The sequence below is a fragment of the Octodon degus genome, unplaced genomic scaffold (genome assembly GCF_000260255.1).
Source record: "Octodon degus isolate 3935 unplaced genomic scaffold, OctDeg1.0 scaffold00297, whole genome shotgun sequence".
Taxonomy (NCBI): domain Eukaryota; kingdom Metazoa; phylum Chordata; class Mammalia; order Rodentia; family Octodontidae; genus Octodon; species Octodon degus.
The window spans coordinates 1379254-1393854 of NW_004524873.1; the positions used below are offsets into that span (position 1 = coordinate 1379254).

At 33.0% G+C, this 14601-nt stretch overlaps 1 protein-coding gene across 1 annotated transcript in view; it reads left to right on the plus strand.

Moving 5' to 3' along the window:
- The window catches only part of CUNH9orf84 (chromosome unknown C9orf84 homolog), a 98286-nt gene that overhangs the window by 21740 nt on the left and 61945 nt on the right, over window positions 1-14601 (plus strand). Inside the window, exons 6-9 of the mRNA XM_004647274.1 lie at window positions 1188-1289; window positions 5931-5946; window positions 6958-7052; window positions 10633-10875. Of these exons, the coding sequence (XP_004647331.1) occupies window positions 1188-1289; window positions 5931-5946; window positions 6958-7052; window positions 10633-10875 (456 nt within the window). The remainder of the gene's footprint in view (window positions 1-1187; window positions 1290-5930; window positions 5947-6957; window positions 7053-10632; window positions 10876-14601) is intronic.

The following is a 14601-nucleotide window of genomic DNA, read 5'->3' on the forward strand; positions in this document are numbered from 1 at the left end:
GCTTAATAAAAAGGGAATCTTAATATGTGGTATTTTGTCACTGGCTTCTTTCACTTAGCATAATATTTTTAAGTTTATTGATATGATAGCATGGATCAGTGTTTAATTCTTCCTTATAGCCAGATGATATCCACTTATATAGCTATATCACATTTCATTTTTCCACACACTTATTAATGGGCATTTGAGTTATTTCTACTCTTTAGGTATTCTAATCTTGATATGAACATCCATATACACATTTTGTACATATATGTATTTTTTCATTTCTGAGTATAGACCTAGGAGTGGGAATTGCCGGATCATATGAGCTCAATGTTTAACTTCTAGAGAAACTTCTAGAATGTTTTCCAAAATGGCTGTGAAACTTTTTACTCCTACTAGAACCTATGAGAGTTCCACTTTGCTGTCTGTTCTCCAAAGCTTGTATGACTTTCTAAATAGCCCCCCTCGCAGGTGTGAAGTGCCATTTTACTACAATTTTGGTTTTCACTTCCCCAGTGGCAAATGATGTTGAGCATCTTTGCATGTAATTGCTCATCATTTGTATCCATTCTTTAGAGCAATGTGTTTAAATCCTTCACCCATTTTTAATTGGATTAGTTTCATTTTTATTCTTTCATTGTAAGTTTACCTCATTTGTTTTTGTTTGTAAATTGGCCCTTTTCTGCCTTCCTTAAAGTTAGTTTTTTAAAAAAAATTTTAAAGATAAATAGTTCTTATTTAAGGTGTACAACATGATGTTTTGATATATGTATACTTTGTGAAATGATTAGCACAAACAAGCTAATTAATGTATGAATTACGTCACATAGGTATTTTTTATGTGCAACAAGAATATTTACAATCTACTCTTTCAGCAAATTGTGTGCACACAATCTAAGAGAGGAAAAGAGGCTTGCTCCCCTCCCCACATCCCCTTCTTTTTGCTCTTGCTGCTCTTGCTGTCTCCTGCCGTCATGGACAGTTGCCCTTCAGCTGAGCCAGCTGATTATGGACTGAAACTTCTACAAACTGTAAGCTAAACAAGCCTTTCCCTCTTTAGTTTTGAGGGTGACGTATTTTGTCTCAGCAATGTGAGAGAAATAATCAAGACTGGTATTTTAAAAGAAAAAGGCCATGGACCATATTATTGAAAAATTAATTTAATGGTGTTTTTGTTGATCTTAGAAATTTTTTCTTTTCAGATCTTCCTGTCAGTCATGGAGTTGATATTGAGGATATAAAGTGCACCTACACAGAAATTTTAACTATTCAAAGCCAGAGTGAACCAGAATGCAATGAACCAGGTAGAAAATGTGAATAAATCATTATACTTATCAAAGATCACCTACATATTCATAATAATCTATTACAAATCAGTTTTCATGTTTAAAATTTTATTACTATAATTCTTGGTTTTTTATTGACCTTGTTATATTTGTTGTCAGAATCCTACCAGCTTCAAAAATGAATCATATATAGAGGAGATTAGAGAGGTGAAATGGAGGAGCATTGATGTTAAAAATAGAAATTTTAGTAAAATATTGTAACTCATTAAATAACATTTTATTAGTAATAATTCTGATCTTTGTTATACCTTCTAAAAATTTAACTTTAGTCCCCCCAAGGAATCCTATCATTCTTTGCTCTGTCATTATTCTCTTAGAAATTTTGAAACCTCAGAATTGTCTTTTGCTTCAGTATAGTGCCAAGTTGTGTTATTTCTTAAGTATATTGATGATATTATTATTTAGTTACATCTGTGATTGATCAAATTAATAATCTATTTGGAAGTTTACTGCTTTATTTATGAAAAATGATAAAACTACACTATTTTAACAGTGAATGAGTTTCAAAGTCAAATCTGTCATTCTATAGTTCTCTGTGAGGCCATCTAGAGTCAAGACTCCTTAAGATGAAGAATTATTCTTTATTATAGTACTTGTTTCACATCACCAACATTTAGATTAAAACAGCACTATCTCATGAATAGTGATAATATAAACTGTCAGAATTGAAGCCATGTGATATGTAAAGTTCTCAGAACTTTTAAAAAAGTAAAGCCAGTAAAATTTAGCTATCAATGTATTTTTAAAGATCACCACTATTGCCAGGGTCAGTGATTCCCATCTAGTTGTGAGCCTGAGGTAGTAGGATCACAAATTTGATGCCAGACTGGTTAGGAAGACCCTGTGTGAAGAAAAAAAAAAAAAGGCTGGTGATATAGCTCAGTAATGTAGTGCTTTCCTAACATGTGTGAAGCCCTGAGTTCAATCCCTAGTAATGAAAAAAGAATCATGATTATTATAGGTGAGATGCCATGTGATATATAGAGTCTGCCAAAAAAAATGTATACATCAGGGAAAAAAACCTGTATAAATTTTAAATTTACTAAATTTATCATTACATTATGAGACTAATATTTGGCCTCTGTGATTTCAAGAGGCACTCAAAGTAGTGTCCATTAGCTTCTATATATTAATATGGCAAATGTCTGAAGTGCGTATACATTTTTTGGCACATTTCATATATGTAATTCCTTTTATAGATGAAAATTTAGGATTTGTTTTATTTCTCAAGTAATCCAAATTTCTTTTAATTGAAATATTTGTGTTGTAACAAAATGATCAAACATAATAATTGTTTACAAAGAGTTCTAAATTTTATTTTATTTAATGTCAGGTAATTTTAAATTTTCAGATATTCTAGGAGAGTCAGGAAGAGGATTAACTCAGCTACACCAAACAAGCCAACATTCTCTAGTGAATTCATCATGTCTGGGACTTCAGACATTTTCATTTTTTGCAGCTTCCTTGTATACAACATGTCAGTCATTGCCATTTTCTTTTGTTTGTAAAATGTAAGTAAGAATTATATCTAGAACCCAACTTGCAATTCAGAACAAGATACTTTAACTGTAATATTTCCACATAAAGGCAATTTCCAGAATACTTGTATGAAAAAATGTAAAATAATATAGTGTCTATTATAAGCAACTGGAGAGAGTATGAGTATACATATTTGATTTTATGTATACAGCATCTTTTGAAAGGGATATGAAAAATAACACTGGTTGTGTCCCAAAGACAATTATGTAACCTAGTAATACCAATAAGAAAATTTTCAGTCTAGTCTTTTAAGCATTTAGAGTTTTGAATGTTAACATGGTACTATTAAAAATAAATAATTTGAAAATTTTAAGATACAGACGTTGAATTTCTATGCTTAAGACGTTGCCATTGGACACTTGGCAATGGTGAGGCCGCTATTGGTACTCACTGCCATGAAAGACAGTTCATGATGTATCAGTTTGCTAGGGCTGCCAGAACAAATACCACAGGCTGGTTGGTATAAACAACAGAAAGTTATTTCTTCAATTTTGAAGGCTAGGAATTCAAGAACAAAGGCCCACAGGATTGGTTTCATTTTATTTGGCTTATGAATGGCCATCATTTCCTTTTGTTCCTAGGGTCTTTATCCTGTCTACATCCTAACTACTTCTTATAAGCATACCAATCATGTAGGATTAGGGTGCACCTTAATGATGCCATTTAAGCCTCTTGGTAAACCCTGTCTCTAAATATAGTTACATTTTGAGATAGCTAGGTTAGGGCTTCAACATATGCATTTAGAGAGAGGCAGAATTAAGCCCATGGTCAGTGCTTTAAAGCTCTGAACTAGAGCCAGGCAATCTATCTTTAGGGTTTACTAACTTTATAAGCATAAATTGCTCTGTGCCTCAGTTTTTAAATCTGATTGTGTCTATTTTGCAAGGTTCTTACAAGATCTTTTAAAATATTTGTCATAGATCTCTGGACAGGAGCAGCCAAAGATCACAGAGTGACATGCAAATGGATGACCAATAGATGAGTGTCCATTAGTTTACTCTTCTAAGGAATCAGGAGTCATATCCCATTTCTAACAGAGGATATCCCCTAACCTGGTTCACCTTAGATATAATCTCAGTGCTGGGAAAACCATACATGTTGAACCAAAGCTTACTCCATAAATCTGTTCAGTATACCCCACTGTTACTGTACACAGTGGTCTAAAGTCCTAGAATTGATATTACAGGGCTAGATCATAGTATTTTAGTTGGAGCCAAAATTATATAATGGGCTGGGGAGATAGCTCAGTGGCATAAGCGCCTGCCTGGCAAGCACAAGGTCCTGAGTTCGATCACAACAACAAAAAGTACAAAATTGTATAGCTCAGTAGCTCAGCATATATGACCTTTAACATAATCTGAGATAGCTTTTGTTGCTTACTTATACCAGGTGACATACATCTAAGTTATTATTTTCTAAGATAGATTAGTCTGTTATTTTAGAATAAATTTACACTGGTCCTGCTGCTTTTGCCATTTACAAAAATGGAAACAGAGCCAGTATTATCTACTTTCCCATAATAAACTTGGAATTTAATGTATCCTAAAATAACTCACATTCAGGAAAATCTGTAATTCCTTAATGAAACAATGTAAGCCTGGAAATATGGAGGCTGTGTACTGAGTTTGAAATTTAGTTGTGACTGGCTCATCTGTCAGAGAAGTAGCCTCTTAATTACTGCAAGTAACTGGAATCAAGCCTCTAGGATTCATTACATGCTTAGAATTCTGTAATAGTCTCAGGAAGGTATCCAGCCATTAAATAGAACAGCCAGCACTGAAGGGCATAAGTATATCATAATTTGTTCATTAAGAATTATTTTGCATTGGTGAGGTAAATTTATGCTATACAGAACTCTATCATGAACTACTAATACTTTTAATGTCCATGTTACATATGAACTCTGAAAAGATGTTGTGACAAATAGGAAAACTACCTATAATTTCTTTAAATATTTTAGTCCCTTTGTCAAGGTAAAAAACAGTTTCAGGATATATTATTCTGTCTATATTAGGCTGTTTTACTCCATGTAGCCTAATCCATCTGTTATAGTAGGTTGGCAATTGAAAGCACAAACTAGCAGAATTAGTATAATCTTGATTTCAGTTTTACATTAAAAGCATTTATTTAACTATAAAATCATTTTAATAACACATATTTATTATTATAACTCAAATATCTAATGGAAATTGGTGAAGCAAGTCTTATCTAATGCATTATAATTTGGCAAAGTTGGAACAAAAATGACTTTTAAATTAGCTAATGGATCTAAAGCTATTTGAAACAACTCTAAGTTATTTTATCACTACTTCATTTACCAGCAAGAGAGAAATCACCTCCATTGATTTTGATTATAAAAATGTAAAACTCTTACTTTTTTTTTTTTTTTCCAGTGGAAACGGGAATTGAACTCAGGCCCTTGTGCTTGCCAGGGAAGCATTTATTCTACTGAGCCATCTCCCTGGCCCTGAAACTTTTACTTTTAAAAATAACTCATTGGGGTTGGGGAGACGGCTCAGTGGAATAAGCGCTTCCCTGGCAAGCGCAAGGGCCTGAGTTCAATCCCTGGTTCCATAAATAAATAAATAAATAAATAAATAAATAAATAAATAAAAATAACTCATAGTTTAGGCATAAAACTAAAAATGAAAAGTGTTGAATTTTTTTAAAGGAAGAGAAAATAATAATCTTAATTTCTTTGTATAGTTAATTATTTTTATTTCAAAATGTAGAATTTTGGTTGGAAATAATGTTCAATTAATAAATATTTTTAGTGCCTGTTACATGCAGACTCTGTTAGGCCAGGTGTGGTGGCCCATACCTGTAATGCCAGCACTCAGGAGTCTGAGGCAGGCGGTTCATTGCAAGTTTGAGACCAGCTTGGGCTACAAAGTGAGCTCAAGGCCAGCCTGAACTGCACAGTGGGACCCTGTCTCAAAAAGATCAAGGTGGGGGGGAACTGTTTAGGAGGCTAATAGAAAAATATGTATAAGTTTTTATTTCCTGATTATTATTATTATTAACTGATTAGCAACTTTGAATAAATTTGTATTACCAAAGAATTTATCAAATTCAGGTATGTCTTTGGAATGTACCAGTAAGAACAAAATATTTGCCAGATTATATGTGGCTAACCTAAATATTTCTCCTTCCTTTCACTTAAAAATATATGTCTATGATCAAGTGTCTGATTATCAAAGAAACCTTGGTTAGAGTCAGACATTGTCTAGAGTGTCACTTTCAAGCCGGGATTTTTAAATTATGTAGGTAAACTAGATAGTTCAGGCATAAAACATGACTTTCTCCACTGTAGGTTGTCGAGTTAACTACCAGTACTTATATCAGCATACTATATAGTATATGTCCCATTTGAACAGAGAAATAATACGATTAATTGTCAATCAGGAGAAGTGATAAGTTTGCAACATAAAAGGTTTGTGAATTAATAGAGTCTCCCTTTCCAAGGCTGGTAGTTTCATAGCTACTGAAAGTTGTAACTTATAGTTTTTTGTTTGTTGGTTTTTTTGCACTGAGTATCATTTATCTTCAAAGTAGCTGTTTCAAAAATACTGATTTAGTTGCCAAGGAGATAGCTCAGCAGCAAAAATATTGTCTCTTGGCTGAGGATCAGAGACAGTCCAGAAGTTCTGTAGAGAATGGACTTGAGTACAAGAAATTAAAAAAAAAAAACAACTGAAGCTACTGTTTGTGTGGTAAGCATGGTAATTTTAATAAGGTTTTACTTTTATTTTTGGTGGTTTATAGGGTTTGTACTTTCATAGTTCATGGAAGAGTATGCTAAAGCTCTTCCCTGTCAACACCCTCTGGCTCCAGAGTACATTGAAGGAAGTAGAGGTAGGAGTAATTTATAGGCAGGTAGGAGTAATTAAGAGTTTTAAAAAAACCACATCTTCCTTGAGAAGCAAGAAGTATTTGGAATTTGTTCTATAGAGCTCTTATTTCTGTTTAGATGTTCATAGTTAATTTTTTACTTGCTTTTGAATATGAAAGTTACTTAGTAAAATACTTAACACTTAATGCAAAAGGACTTAATATTATTAATGTATTCAACTTTAATCTTTTTCAGTAGCTTGCTTACTGCTGAAGAAAAGGCTAATGAATGCTATATGGTATGGCAATTAGAAAGATGCAGAAATTTCTTGAACTCATTTTTACTTACAGGTAAGCAGAAAGTAGAGACAAAAAATATAATGAGCAGAAATGAGAGATACTGTATTTCGTTGAGCATTTCTTAACACAGAATATCTATAACTTGGCACAAAGCTAAATTATCCAGTTATCTGCCGAAAGGTTCATTATGCTAAATGCAGGAGTATATGACAAGATCTTGATTTTGCTGATTTTTCTGGTTAAAATATCTACACAAAGGACAAAAAGAAAAAATACAGGATGTACATAAAACAGTTCCATATGTATAGTTTGTATTTTCAAGTTCAATTAATTAGTTGTTTAAAAATTCTACATAGCTGATATGAAAAATAAAGTTTAGATTTTAGATTCCCAAGTTTTCCAAAAAGGGTATTTAAAAACATGTTAACAAAGTTTATGTATAATGTAACAAAATAGTTTTCAGTTAAGTATAAATCTAATGTGCATGTTCAAAAATTTATCTAAATAAGTTAAACTGTTTTCTATATCTGAATTTTTCCATTATGTAAGTAGACCTGATACAGTATTCTCTTACTTGTTACATTTGGAGGCCAAAATCAAAGTAAAAGCAAGAACACTGGGAAGTAAGAAAACATTTAAAAAAGTGACTTTTATTCTAATGATTTCTGCTATAAATCCTTCCTGGAGAAATATACTCTAGTCAATGCTTTGAAAAACTTTCACAATGTTCAAAGAGGTTGGGCTGGGGAGATAGCTCCGTGGTATAAGCTCCTGCCTGGCAACCACAGTGATCCAAGTTTGATCCTCAGTGCTGAAAAAAAAAAAAGTTCAAAGAGGCTGACAGACAAAAGTCACAAAATATATAGCCATCACTAGTGAGAGTCTAATGAACAACTAGTGATGTTCATTAGAACAGTGAACATCAAATCAGATGTATGTAATAAAATTGTCAGGCAGATAGTGCAAGATATGTTTAAGGTAAAAAGGTAAGAGAAATGTGAAGGAGAAAAGAAAGAGGAAAAACAAAAGAAATGATCAATTGAAATGCAAATAAGAAGTAAGTCTATGAAAAAATATTCAACATCAGTGGTCCTTTGAGAGATGCAGAATAAAACAGCGTTGAAATTCCATCTCAGCACAGAAAGAATGGCTATTGTCAATAAATCCACCAATAACAAATACTGGCAGGTCTGTTGGGGAAAAAGGAACCGTACTCCTCTCTGTAAGTAGGAGTGTGGACTGGTACAACTACTCTGCAAATCAGTGTGGAGCTTCCTCAAAAAACTAGGACTAGAGGTTCCATTTCACCCAGTTATTCCCCAAAGTATCTTTGGGATGATACTTTTGGGTATCTTCCCAAAAGTTTTAAAAGCATCAACCACAGCTATATATGCACTTCCGTGTTTATAGTGGCACAGTTTGTCATAGCTAAATCTTGGAAACAGCCCAAATACTCATCAACCAAGGAATGTAATAAAGAAGATTTTTTATGAAATGGAGTACTATGCAGCTATAAAGAAGGATATTGAATGGCTAGGTAAGTGGATGCATATTGAGACCATACTTTTAAGTGAGATGAATCACCACACATGTGAATGCCACATTGTCTCTCTAGTGTGAGAAACTGAAAGTGTAAATAAAGACCACAGTGTTATTAGGTATTGTGAGATAGGAACAAAATGTTTAAATGGGGAGGGGAGCAAAAGAAGGAGAGGGAAGTGGCAAGGAAGCAAAAGTGAGAAGAGAAGGAAAAAATAATGGAAACAAAGCTTTTGCAAATGGGAGAAGTTGAAGGAAAGGTAGGCGAATGGGAAAAAGGGAATCAAGTTATATTGTGTGCAGGTACAAACTATGATGAATGTGATCATTATGTATATCTAAAATATACCAAAAAATCTGATTGGAGAAAAGAGGGATCAAACAGATTGGTATCAGAACCATGTAAATCTTCCAGAAATAAATAAAACAAGTAAAAAAAATTGATAGATTCAGTAGTATATTATTTCCCAGTTAGATATTAATGAATTAAAAGGCATACTTGAAGAAATTATCCAGAATCTAGTAGACGAACAGAGATGAAAGCTATGAGAGGCTAAAAAACATAAAGGATTGAGTGATTCAGGTAGAGATTACACAAAATAAGAAGGTCACCTTTTTGAAGTGATGGCTAAAGTTTTCTAGAATTGCTGATAGACATCAGTCCACTGATCTACACACTCAGTGACTTCCATGTGGAATGGAAAGAATCACCCCGAACCTGTCATAGTAGCTCTATACCTCACCAAAGGCATAATGTAAGAATGAAAAATGCCTTCTCAATGACACCAATGGAAAGCCAGAAAACTTCTTTAATATACAAAGAATAAACTATAATTTTATGTTCCGCAAGAGTGTAAGTCAATAAGGTTTAAAAGAAGATATTTGCAGAAGTTGAAACAGCAGAGACTTTCACTAAAAGAAACTGTAAAGGATACTAATGAAGCAGAAGGAAGTGATCCCTAATGCAAAGTCTGAAAACTACAGAGGAATGATGAGGAAAGATATTTATACAGGTGGTAAATGTCCTGACAATGCACTAGTAATGGTGCTGTAATAGGTTTTCAAGGATAAAAGTGCTAGGTTAGACAGCAAGTATGAAAGCTTCATAAACTATAACCTTATTAAATTATCATAATATTTTAGAGAAGGTTGATTCTTCTTTGCTTGGTAGTGAGTGCAATTTTTTCTTTTTCCATATATTCCCCTGTATGAAAAAATTGTGTATTTCACAGTACAGAAATGAAAATGAAACTAAATATTGATACGTTTAAATTCCAACTCTAGGGAGTGACAAGATAGCTGCATAGTCTTAAGTGCCTGCCTGGCAAGCACAAGGACTCTGGTTTGATCCCTAGTACCACATGCCATGCAGGCCTTGCGCCCAGCTGACCACTGAAACCAGGTGTGGTGCCACCGGTCTGTAATCCCAGTGCTAGGGAGGCTGAGACAGGAGGATCACTGTAAGTCCCAGCTGTGTAGTCCTGTACCAAGTAAATAAATAAATAAATAAATAAATAATCTTTAAAAAAGAATGTCTATTTCATAAGAGTGTGTGTCCTCTCAAAGGCTATAAGCATACATATTTGTAGCAGCTGCATTTGAAAGAGCCAAGAATAAGAACAACTTACATCTCCATGAGCAAGTGAATAGATAAACAAATTATGCTATGTCCATGTAATGGGACATTACTCAGTAATCAAAAGAAATGAACATTCTATTTACACATTTTTAAATAACATTTTAGAAATGGTGAACAGATTAATGGGTCCCATTAATAAATCTTACATTCTTCAAAACACTATCCAATCTATCAATTTAGTTATTGAGAATGGTTTAAAAAATATATAATTCTTTCTCTTGCTAAGTATACAATAACTTCTTAATGTTTCCAAAAATTGACTTCTGTTTTTATAGTAAATTGGGCTTTTATAAATATTAGCATCTTGAAAATAAAATACCAGATACAATTTCAAGTATCACTTTTTTATGTTATAGTATATTTCATAAAGAAATTCCATCATAGTTCCATTTATTGTGCTTTTCATTTCTTTTGCCCTCTAAACTATTTTTATTTGTTCATTTTTTTTCTAAGTGCCAAGAATTCAAGGGCTCAACAGCCAGTATTCGATTACAGAGCTGAAAAAGGTATTTTATATGGAAGAAAAGAAGCTTGTGGTTAATTATGTGAAGGCAAAGTGGTGCAAAAAAGCAGGACTCAGTCCAGTAACAAGAGAAACTTTGGAATGTCTAAGTGCATATTTGTGTCATGATCGTCTGTCTTCTAATAACATGGAAATGCAGATGACTTTGCCTACAGAAGTACTTCAGTTAGCATGTAAGTGCCTAATAGGAACTGTAACTTGTGTCAACATGTTTAAATGAGAAAATGTTAGATACTGGATTTCTTCTTAATGATTAGGGAAATATTAAGTTCTGGCATTAAATATTGGCTCTGTTCTGCCAGAATGTATGAGTTTGGGCTTCTTTAGACCCCATTTTCTTCCTCAAAAAAGAGGAACTAACTGTTAAGTCTATTCTGTCCTAAAATTCTATAGTCTCAGTTTCAGTTTCTAGCCATTTTCAATTAAAGTGACTTAATTTCCTTTTACAGATGATTAATTACTTGTATAGTTCTTGTGTCTAGGCACAAACGACCATTCTGTAGTAAGTGATTTTTTGACCTGACAGCTAAACTTTGGCATTCAATAATATCTAGCAATCTCTCTTCAAAAATACAAAAATCCTTCTGCATTACTAAAAAACTTACTAATTTAGCTTTTACTTATATAATTTAAGTAGGCAGAAATATCTTTTGAGTGTTTGCTTTTGTTATTTTTTGCTGTAAATTCTATCATAGCAAATGGCATATGTATGTAATATATGTATGAATTGCTTTATGATTAGTTTGTGTAATTAGTAATTTTTAATATTAAAAGATTTTGGAAAGTTTTTAATTAATATATTACAGAGTAATAATTATATTTAAAAGTGATTTTTAGAAACAATAATCTGCATAAGGAATGGGGATGAAAATTCTCATCAGAGAAGTATGTTTCAGAGAAACATTGGTACAGAGAACTTTGGGTGTGGCAGGGAGGAAAACAGATGAATGGCTTATACCAAGGAAATACAGTCAGTCCACCCCAAACTTTTGAAGGCATCCATGGTGTTTTTCATTTCTTTTATATTGTGCACTATTTCAATTTGTTCATTAGTTTTTTAATTTTTATTTTATTATTTTTTTTTCAGTACCAGGGATCAAACTCAGGACCTTGAGCTTGCCAGGCAGGCGCTTATGCCACCAAGCTGTATCCCTGGCCCTCATTATTTTTTTTTTTTTGCCATAGTTTTATTGATAAACAAATAGCAATGAGACAGTTTCAAATCAAACCTCATTAGTTTTTTTTAAGTGCCAAGAAATTAAGAGCCTAACAGGAAATATTCTCTTATAGACCTGAAAAAAAAATAAGAATTTTAAATGATTTGGTCAGTTTGTTAGACAAAGGGAAGAGGGTTTTATGGGGTCTTCAAACATCTAGATAATATTAATATTTAAAGTATTATAATATTCTCTGTGTAATCCAGTAGAACTGTGATAGTACTATATACTGTAAGTCTGTATTTAAGGAACAGTAACTTTCTGGACCCCACAGCCAAACTGTCAGAGTAGGAATACTTAAAAAGAAAATAGTAAATGAAAATCATTAGGAAAATGAATCAGTAATTCCTACTGACCTGCTAACAAGAGTTTATCAAAAAAAAAAAAAAAAAATCTCATAAGCGCTTGCCTGGCAAGCACTAGGGCCAGAATTCAATCCCTGGTTCCAAAAGAAAGAAAGAATATATCAGAGGTTGCAGATTGGTAGCACTCAGGCCATATTCAGCCCGTACATTATTGACTGACATAGTATAATATACATTACCTAACATTTCAAATTTGGGGGATTTAGCCAGGTGTGGTGACACATGCCTGTAATCCCAGTATTTGGTAGCTTGAGGCAGGAGGATTGCTGTGAATTTGAAGCCAGTCTAGGTTACCTAGTGAGTTCAAGACCAGCCTGAAGTATGGGGTGAGACCGTGTCTCAAAAAAGGGAAAAAAATCAAATTTGGGACATTTTACACATTGATATGTATGTTGAGTTTGTGTTTAAAATTCTAAAAAAACTGGACTCAAATTCTCATATGACAGCAGTTAGCCAGGGCCGTTACCAACTCACCACTTCAAACAGACCACATACTCTCCAACTCACTGTAGATTTCAGTACTCAGTGATTGAAGCCAAGCATCAGTTGGCATTTATATTACTTTTAGATATTGGCTTTACATTTAGTACAATTAAAGAAAATTAAATGTTTCTTGTATCAATATCTTTAATGCAAGCAAAAACAAACGATCATAGGCTATGCTTTTTGTAGGACAAGAATATAAACCTTGTCTTCCAAAGATTATGATTTAAGGACTAGCCATATACTTTGCTCATTTAAGTTACGTAGTTGGCCCTATAAGTGTGTAAGGGTTTTTGAAATCAACTTTATAAGGTTACTTTATGTATAATAAACTATACTCACTTTGTACAGTTTGATACATCTGAATAAGTTATGTGTATATATGAATCTGAGATACTAATGCCACAACTAAGATATAGTAGAATATTTTCATCACCTAGAATTTCCTTGTGCCCCTTTGCAATCATTCTCACTCCATTCCCCTTTTTTCCCCATCAGTCTTCACCTCTGCCTCTTGTGAACCCCTCTTCTACTTCTGTAACTATATATTAACTTCTCCTGTTTTAGAATGTCATTTCCAGTATTAGATAGTATGAATTCATTTGTGACTGGATTTTTATGTTTAGTATAACATTTTTCTTATCACATTTCCATGATGAATAGACCACTAGTTCATTTCTTTCTGTTGCTGAGGAATTTTCCATTGAATGGATATAGCAGAGTATATCACTTCCTACAATTTCTTTCCTGACTTTTTATTATTGTGAATAAAATTGTTGTCAGTGTTCTTATATAAGTCTTTTGGGGATTTTATCATTTTTCTTGTGTGAAATTCTAGAAGTAGAACTGTTGAATTTTATGATAGGTGTGTGTTTAATTGTATAAGAAACTACTAAATTGCTTTCCAGTGTATGTCACCATGGTACATTCCCTCCAGCAGTGTGCAAATTTCATTTACTCTGTGTCCTTATTACACTTGGTAGTAGTTATTCTAGTGGTTACATTGTAGTATTTAATTGTGTTTTTAATTTGTATTTCCATAAGGTCATGTGATGGTGAAAATCTCTTTACATGCTTAATGGCCTCTATAATTCTTCAATTTTTAAATATGACAGCTTTATTGTGAAAGAATTCAAATATTATAAACTTGACCCACTAATAGCATGCTCTTCACTGGTGTTTAATATTATCACAAAATGGTACAATTACCATAGACCATTTTAGAACTGTTTTGTTTTGTTTTGTTTTGTTTGTTTGTTTGGTTTGGTTTTTTATTTTGGCAGTACTGGAGATTGAACTCAATACCTTGTACTTGCCAGATGGGCACTTATGCTGCTAAACTATCTCTCCAGCCCTAGAACTCTTTCATCACACCAAAAGACACCTCATATCTCTTAACAACTATTCTACATAGTGCTTGGCTATGGGACTACTTACACATTTTCTGGCTCTGTGAAGTTACCTCTATCAATATTTCATAAAAATGGAAATGTGGAATTTTGTGACCATGTGGCCTTTTCCCTTAGTGTGTTTTCAAGATTCATCAGTGTTGTAGATTATATATATCCTGTACAAAGAATTGTTCAAATATTTTGTCAATTTTTTTCCATAATTTTATTGAGAAACAAATAGCAATGAGACAGTTTCAAACCAAATTGGTAGGACACTTTCAAAAATTAACACATTGCATACATTCTTCCTAGTGGTTAATTGCTGTAAAAGATGTGGACATGATACCTTATTTACAAACACTATTAGAACAAATCCCTCTATTCATAAAGAGAATGCAACTATATATCTATCCTAACCATTTTGAATACACAGATACAAAATG